General features: G+C 35.9%; 1 protein-coding gene across 4 annotated transcripts in view; it reads right to left on the reverse strand.

The window, feature by feature from the left end:
* Positions 1-2,546: 2,546 nt before the first annotated feature.
* The window catches only part of LOC121299575 (disabled homolog 2-like), a 61,396-nt gene continuing 54,987 nt past the window's right edge, over positions 2,547-8,955 (reverse strand). For all 4 annotated transcript variants that reach the window (XM_041227380.1, XM_041227371.1, XM_041227398.1 and 1 more), the window contains 4 exons: positions 8,244-8,879; positions 6,479-6,591; positions 4,324-4,426; positions 2,547-3,858 (listed from right to left, as the gene is read on the reverse strand). In XM_041227380.1, the coding sequence (XP_041083314.1) occupies positions 4,358-4,426; positions 6,479-6,591; positions 8,244-8,879 (818 nt within the window). In that variant the 3' untranslated portion in view covers positions 2,547-3,858; positions 4,324-4,357. The remainder of the gene's footprint in view (positions 3,859-4,323; positions 4,427-6,478; positions 6,592-8,243; positions 8,880-8,955) is intronic.

An 8,955-nucleotide genomic window follows, 5' to 3' on the forward strand; every position in this document is an offset into this window, starting at 1 on the left:
TTTAATTTATTAATTCAAGCATCTTGCACAGATATTTACGTATCTACAAGCTTATCCCTATAAAAGTTTCCCATAGTAAAAGCATAGCAAAGTGTAATAAAACATAGTGAATGCATAGTAAAGAGTTGGTAAGCATATTTGAAAACATGGCAAACCATGCTGTGCTCTGTCTTTGTATTTTACTTGGATGCAAAATTACCATGCAAATTTATGTGGTAAACTTTTATAAGGGATAGAAGTGCACTAGTCCTTTATTGTTGCTGTGGGGTGACTATACGCTGGATTGTTCCTACAATAATAATAATAATAATAATAATAATAATAGGTAGTCTCAATAGCATTAAAACAAGGAAGAATAGATGCATATTTTTTTGTAGGGAGGATGAAAATGTTAAACATGTTTTTAATAAACATATTTAACAGTAATTATATAGTCAATGTGATTTTCTTGCCTTTTAATTTGTAATATGGATGCATTCTTTAAATTCAAAGTATTCTCTCTCTGGGAAAAGAGTGTATCTTTCTTTAACCGATTGACTATAAAACTGATTACTTTCGCATTGGCTCAAGCTCTTGCTATTATGATTCATTAAAACTTTAATTAAAAAATGTGTTTACCTATACTGAATCTGGATTACAGTATGTAACATTTTAGTACTAGAGTGCCCTCTGCTGTCTATCTATATGTATTACAAAAAAAGAACACAAATCAGAGCAAATGAAAAGTGCTGCATTTACAGTGCACCACACAGCTACTCTATTTAATTGCACTATATTCAAGGTGACATTTATAGCAAGTTGATAATTAATTGACACTTAATACCATACAAAACTAAAAAAAAGTGGCAAAGACATTAAAACACTACTAAAACAGTTAATGGAATAGTCAGTTTATTGTTCAAAATTGACACTTTTCTAATTCACAAGTTTTATTTCACTTAAGAAAACTGCAGAACATTAAGATATTTAACTTATGGGAGCTTTTGTGTCTTTTCGTTCACAAAGTCAGAAAAAATAATCGTAAATCTCGAAAAACTACTCACTTCTAAATCTTTTGTAGTCATTTTTGTATTACTTTAGTATAAATACATGTTAATTTGGATTCATATGTTGTTTTTTTCTGACTTTATGTGAACAAAAAGACACAAAAGCTCCCGTTTTCTCATTGGAAATAGTGATATTTTGAAATGTACCTGTCCTGGTCACGAAAGCAAAGTTTGTGGGGAATAATAGCCATTTTCTATACTTTTGAGGCATAAGCAATTAGGAAATAATACTTACTACCCAGGAACAAAAAAAATAAATAAAATTGTTACACGGTGTAATGTTTCGTTATGGGTAAGTTTTGTTTTCCGACAAACTCTGGGATTATTTCTCCATCTAGTGGAAAAAGGTCATAAATCACTTGATTGCCAGAAATTGTCCAAACTTGGTTATGATAGCCATCACACAAACTATTTTTCGTTTGTAATCCGGAATATATTCTGTAATCCTTCTTTCTTTTAAATCACAACACATTTTCTCTTGATATTTAATGTCATTTTTCGCCACAAATTCTGAAACTGTATGGAAATGGAAATTGCCGTTATATAATATTTTTTTTATTTCATTTACAATTTCTTACTATATCATGTTCAGCTATGACATGGTTTCAATATTTTAACATGTATAAAACATTAACAGAAATAAACTAAAATATCAGTAAACATACATCCCTCACCAAAGCTGTAAATTCAAACTTAGAGTTATCAGTATGATGATAAAGTTGGTCAAAATACATAAATATATCAATATGTATTTATTACAAGATTCAAATTTTAAAGGAATGAAAAAATGGAAATGAAGTGTGAAATTTAGCTTGTATCACAGCCTTGGCACTATGTGGCACAGACTCCACAAGGTACTGGAAGGTGTATTGAGGGATGTCAGTTGGTGCAGAGAGGTAAAAGAGGATGCTTCACTGAAGTTCATCCAAAAAATGCTCAATTAGATTGAGAGCCAGTGAGTGTTTTGGCCACAAATGATGTCTGATGCTCCTCCAACCATTCGCACAATTCTGGCACCATGGACGGGTGCGTTATCTTTTTGAAAATAGGGCGGGTTACAGCAAACCAACATTTTTTTTTTTTTCATTTGTTATCATAGCTTAAGTGGCAAAACTTGTCCTTGGAATTATAATCCTTGTTGAAGAAGCAAACCTGTAGTGAATGAAAGTGGGATTTATGATGTAAACTACTACATTTAGTGCTGATGAAATGTGACAGTCAAGGATACTGGTTACCATCAGGCACAACAGTGCTGCACCATGAGACATTCACCTCATAGCACCTGGATCCTGGTATGAACACCTCAGCCTCTCTCAAGCAGAGACTTCCAATTGTGCTGAAATAGGTGATTTTGTGATACAGACCAAATTCTGTTGGGCCCTATGTTGAAATGTAAGTTGAAGCTAAACACTATCTTTCGTTTTTCATGATCTAATATTTTACTCAGTATTTGTTTGTGTTTTAACCTTTACCATTATCTGCATACATTGAGACAACCAGACTGAGATCATTCACAATGTTACTGCTTTATTATAAGGCATAACAGAAGAATATAATACATATTTCTTGAATATAAATTGTGTTACAGCTCTGTAATTTTTACTGTCAATTACACTACATTTCCAGTTTATTGTAATGAATAGAGAGTAAATTCATTGTAAAAAAGTTACACCATATCCGAGATAGAGGAGGGTAGTGCACGACAAATAGAAACAATGAATAAAAGACTTCAGTTACAGATACAGCTGGGCTTTTTATACATAAGCTATTTTGATTTACACATTTTATTTCCATGAATTTTCCAGTTAAACCTGTATTTTTATTACAGTAAGAGCAAAGTGCTTTCACAACTGTGCAATAAATGTTACATTACTTAGACCCTGGTCTTACTTTAGTTTGAATAACTGTGTTTCAATTGATGCCAAGCACCCAATTACAAAACCACTTTATTGTGTTCTAATATTGCATGTTAACTAATATAAAAGATTACCACAGTCTATACATTTAGTGGTCTGTAGCTTAAAGGATGGTCTGTGGCTTAAAGGAATCACATACACTTTGATAGTTTTTTAAAGAGTGAGAAAGGACTACACCTGCAAATAACTATAATAAATGCACAGACTTTTGCTTGTACAGAATAAATGATCAGAGTTTTGGCTTCCTTAAGTTGTGTGATATGACTGTATGTCTGTTTGTTTAGATGTTGAGACACACAGTTTTTTGTTTTCAAAATAGCTCTATTGTAAATTCTCAGTAACTGTAAAATGCAATGCAAACTTAAAATCCATTGGATTGACTCTTAGCTTGGTCATCCAAATAAATACACAAAAAGACAGACTACAGCTTAATACATATCCAATACTCAAGAAGAAAAAAAAATACATTGCTAATTTTTTTTGTAAACCAATTTTAACACTTAACTTTTCATTTTTTGACGTTCCGTGATATAATGCTTCCTCGTGTCAAACCTATTCGAAACACAAGTCAATTGCTTTTACATTGAGAGTAATGTACGGGCCCCTACTTCCTTATTATTAGTTGACAATAGTATTCATATTCATGAAAAGACGTACAACAAACAGCACAGTAAAAAACAGAATATCAGTTCTGAAATTATGAACTACAAAAACGTTGACTGTGTATGTGATTCAATAAGCAAGGGTCACAATGGTATCGATCAATGAAACACTTAGGTCTTGAGATATCTATCAGTGTGGCAATGGGACAGAACACTTGTATGTAAATCCTGATATGATAGCTTTGTAGGTAAACCCAATTTTGTCTTCAAAAAAGTTGGCAGCATCACTGTTTCCTTAAAGAAAAAGAAAAACTCTTTAAAGTTTGGATACAACAGCTACATTCTAGGACTCAATTTCATTTCAAATCAGGAGACTTGTAGGTTATGACTGTCAGAAGACCTTATTGTTGTATACCATTATATAAAAACGTATAAAATGAACAGTAAAAGACACAGTCCTTATAGTGAATTATGTTTTATCTCCGTTTACTACGACAAAAGCATGGCAAAGTATAATGAATCAGTAAAAGGATGGTAAAGCATTGGTAAAAATGATGGACGACCATGATAAAAGATGAGTAATTGCACAATTACCATATAAATATAAATGTGGCAAACGTTAAAGAATAAATATGATGGTAAATGGCAATCTGGCACCATTTTATGTTTATGTGAACATGGCAGTAAAACAGTAACAAAAAAAAAAAAAAAAAAAAAAAGCTGGTGGAGCTTTAACCAATGCATTAAAAAGAGACTCACATAGAAGTAGGTAGAGTTGGAAACATGATGGTCTTCATGCAAATGGATTATCAAATCCATCCCCAAATAAATTTGTTGTAGCTGGCTGCTGGGTTGGAGCACTCTGCAATACAACAGCAGAAAGTGACATTTGTTAGGTAAGTTAACTTGAAAATATATTCCTTGAGTTTACACATCCATTCAATTTCCTTTTTCCTGGATTGGAGGGCAATGTAATAGAGTTTAAAAAAAACACACAACATAAACTGCACTGGGTTGTTGCCATTTACTTCAAAATAAATAGTTAATTTTGGATTTTGTGAATCGGTATGTGTCTCGATGTAGAATGTAATTATTTGCAATACACATGGTACACAGCTACATGCAGTCCACATATTGGGTCTTAATGAATGAATGTAATTTGTTGTGTTCCACCATATTATTACAGTATGACGAATAGTTCATAGTTCATTTTGTATTTATCATTCAAAAGTACAGTACCAGTCAACAGTTTGAGTACACTTGCTTGAAACTAAGTTTTTTTCATAATTGACAATGATTTACGTCGTATATGTTTCTGTAAATACTTAAAAATGAAAACACATGACAAAATACAAATCATAAGGAGTATCAAAGCAATGTTCAAGAAAATTGAAAATTGTCTCTAAATCTTGGATTCCTCAAAATAACCACCCTTTGCCTTAACAGCCTCACAAACATGAGGCATTCGGTTAACAAGTTTCAGCAGGAAATCACCCGACATGTCTTCCCAGCTCTTCTGCTGCAATTCCCAGATATGTATGGCACTTATGGGTAGCTTTGCTTTGACTCTTCTGTCCAGTTCATCCCATACAAGTTCTATGGGATTGAGGTCTGGAGACTGAGCAGGCCAGGTCATTGGATTGAGTTGTCCTTCACTTTCCTTCTTCGCCAGATAGTTCTTGCGCAACTTTGAGGTGTGTTTCGGGTCATTATCTTGCTGAAGAATGAAGGACTGCCCAACTAGCCGTAATCCTGATGAAATGGCATGCCACAGAAGTATGCTATGATAGCCATGCTGGTTGAGCTTGCCATGGACTTGGTAAAGATCATCAACTCTGTCACCAGCAGAGCAACCCCAGACCATGACACTGCCTCCTCCATGCTTGACAGTGGGAACCACACATGCAGAATGTGCTCACCCTCTCTGCGTCTTACAAATACTCAGTGGTTGGACCCAAATATTTCAATTTTTACTCATTGGTCCATAAGACTGACTTCCACTCCTCAAACGTCCAGTTTCTGTGTTTTTTGGCCCAGGCAAGTCTCTTCATCTTATTCTGCACTCTTAATAATGGTTTCTTTGCAGCAATTCTTCCAGTTAGGCCAACTTCACGCAATCTCCTCTTTAGAGTTGATGTTGAAACATCTATACTTCTAGTAGCATTTAGCTGAGCTTGTATTTCAGGGGCAGTTAATCGCCGGTTTCGCAGACTTGTGACTCAAATGAACTTGTTCTCTGATTCTGAGGTCACCCTTGGCCTGCCTGACCTTGTTCGGTCATTATGAGTGCCAGTTTCTTCAAATCGTTTGATGGTCTTGGCCACAGCCATTACAGACACTTGCAAAGTTCTTGCGATTTGTCTTAAAGATTGACCTTCATTTCTTAACGTAATTACAGACTGCCTTTTTCCTTTGCTTAACTGAGCGTATTTTACCATTTTCTGCTCCCTTACATTCAGGAATGACAAACTTGTGCCTATGCTACCTATATTTATAGTAATCATGGACCCTCACCAGTTAACAATAATTGGTGACAAAGGTTAATTAGGTATAGTTATTATAAAAGACACTTTTATACTTAGGTCAGTGTTCTAACACCATGTTATACACATTTCAGCCTTTTAACTGACGGGCTTCAGACAAATTCTTCTGCTTTGGGTGACCATTTCATTGAAATTGACAAGATTTACATTTTCATTTAAAAATTTAATTTTTGAATGCAATTCACTTATGATTATCAGTTTATATAAGTATAGGTATCATATAATGAAATATTAAGTGTTTATAGACAAGTTTATACAGTTAAAAGCATAGATAATCATGAAAAACCTGGTTTCAAGCAGGTGTACTCAAACTTTTGACCAGTATTGTAGGTCCCCCAGAACCAAAAAAGTATTACTTCTTATGTACTCACAGTTATGGGGGCAGAAGCACCAAAAGGATCAGACCCAAAAGGATTCCCAAAGATGTTCTGTACAGGGTTCAAAGTAGATGGAGGAGCTAGTCTAGGTGCTGGTTTTGGTGGCTCTGGAAAGTTAGAGTATTTAGATACAGTAACACTATAAACACATGTCGTACAATAACATGAAAAACATGTTTCCTTTGCACTTGCCTCTAAACACTAACTCACAATTTGATCTTTATTTACTTAACTAACATTTTGTGTATTCTCCCCAATTACATGACTTTTTTCTGTTATACAATGCTGAAGACTGGAATGGAGAACATTTTCAAATCCATTAGCATAATTTATTTCTGAACAGAGAAAAACATCCACCATTTGAAGATACAAAACTTGAAATAAATGAATGGGACTTGGATATTTCTAGTTTTGTAAACAGTACCGTCTTTTTTTCCTTTGTGGTGCAAATGATTAAAGGCCTTTGTAAATTTCCACCAAACTTTTAGATGTGTCTTTACTAGAAGACATTGGACACATCTTTTAACCATCAACCATTTCTAAAAAGGGAGATATTTTCAAGTTGCATTCCTGTTCAAAAGATCTTCAACCATCCTTTACACACAAGTATACTAATTTAAAAATCAGGCCACACGCCAGGAAACATACCAAATAAAATCAGCTAAAAGGCAATGGCTGGATAAAAGTACATTAGAAGGAAAAAATGAAATTTTTAAACAAAGCATATAAAGCTAATTGAACAATCCCATAAAATAAGTTTCACCTGTAGTGTAATGCCATTGACTATACAGTAGCTTAGATATTGTGGTCAAAGTAAAAAGTAAGCTATAAATCACTAAAACTTTATTTCTGGAGGGTATTGCAATTCCTGAGGTTATTTATCAACTGGTTGAGTTTTCTAGAAGAAAAGACATTTTAATGGTAAAATATCTTAAGGCCCTTTCACACTGGCATGCTCTACCAAGGTCGCAACCCAGTGGCATGTGGGACGACTGCGTGATTTCACACTGCTTTTTGAAAGCGACTACCTGGGTGACAGAAGCACATAAATGCCTGTACGCAATTCCCTGGAACCAACTTGTTACAGATGCTTCCATCCAAGCTTCTCTGGACTGAAATGTTGGCCCAAAATTAGATCAAATGATGCAATCTAGCTCAAGGTGTACCTAAAAAATCAACAAAAAATATGACTAAACATAATAAACAGAAATGTTGCTTATGGAAGTGAAACCTCCTCACAGATGTGGCTGTTTGTTACCATCATGGATTTTGTTTTGCTCGACCCAGGGTCAAAGCGTGGCGACCCACATCCCAAGGGTCAACCCGGGTACCACCCTGATGTGTGTTTTCACACTACACGGGATTGTGACCCAGGTAGCCAGAAACTGGATAGGCGCACCAGTGTGAAAGGGGCTTTAGAGTCTGGTTGTTAGATATATCAACCATAAATAGAAGAAACTTCTTGTTTAATAAGAAGAAAGTACATTTAGGTGTTGGATTTTATTTTGTTTGACAGTACCATCTGGTTTATCTTGGGAAACCTGGAACACAAAGAGAATTAAATTCTGCAACAAAAAGCAATATACTTCCTGAAAGTCAACGTTCAACTATTTTAATATGGAACCCACATGTTGAATGGCAATAAACTCCAGGGAAGAGTTTTTGAATTATTTAATTACTTGTTTTACATGCTTGAAAGTGGATAGTGTTATTAGTTAAGCAGATCAGTAGTGGTTAATAAAAATCTTTTTTTTTTTACCATTGATTTTAGTTGATATCTGATTGATATCGAAGTCATCGTGATCAGCAACATCCTGGACAAGGCCTACTCTGCTGGTGAAATACTGCGAGAAGGCACCACTTGTGCTGGTCACAGCTAGCTGTTCACCCCTCCTGGCTGGAACTGTTGGTGGCTTGGCGATCTGGAAGTCCCTGAACATCTCTTTAATGTTCTTCTTCTCCTTCTCTCCCAGAGGATCCAGGACACTGAAGGCACTGTTCTCCACCTTTGGTGCTTCTTTCACAGCAGCAGGCCTTGGAGGGGGCTGGGGTGGAGGGCCGGACTGGGTAATCCCTGCCATCGGCCCATTCATAGCAGCAGGGAACATGTTAGGTTGGAAGGGGTTTGTAAAAGGTGTAGACTGAGACCAGGCTCCGGGTGGGGATGCGACTGCCAGCTGACCCCAGCCAGGGGGCTGTGGTGAAGGTGCTGCCCCAAATGCTGCTTGCTGCCCCCAACCAGGGACAGGTTGTGCACCGTAGATCCCAGGCTGACCAAAAGGCTGGGCACCCATCATTTGCCCTGGGGCCATGGAGTTAGGTAGAGAGAACAACGAAGGGGACTGTCCCCATGGTGCTGTTGTTACTGCTGGGGGAGTTCCTTGTGATAATGCTCCTGGTGAACAGACAAGTTTTATCACAGGTTAGTCACAATGGGTCAATTGCAACAAAATGAAAGGAGTGTACTAACT

Source organism: Polyodon spathula, chromosome 2 (genome assembly GCF_017654505.1).
Source record: "Polyodon spathula isolate WHYD16114869_AA chromosome 2, ASM1765450v1, whole genome shotgun sequence".
NCBI classification, from domain to species: Eukaryota; Metazoa; Chordata; class Actinopteri; order Acipenseriformes; family Polyodontidae; genus Polyodon; species Polyodon spathula.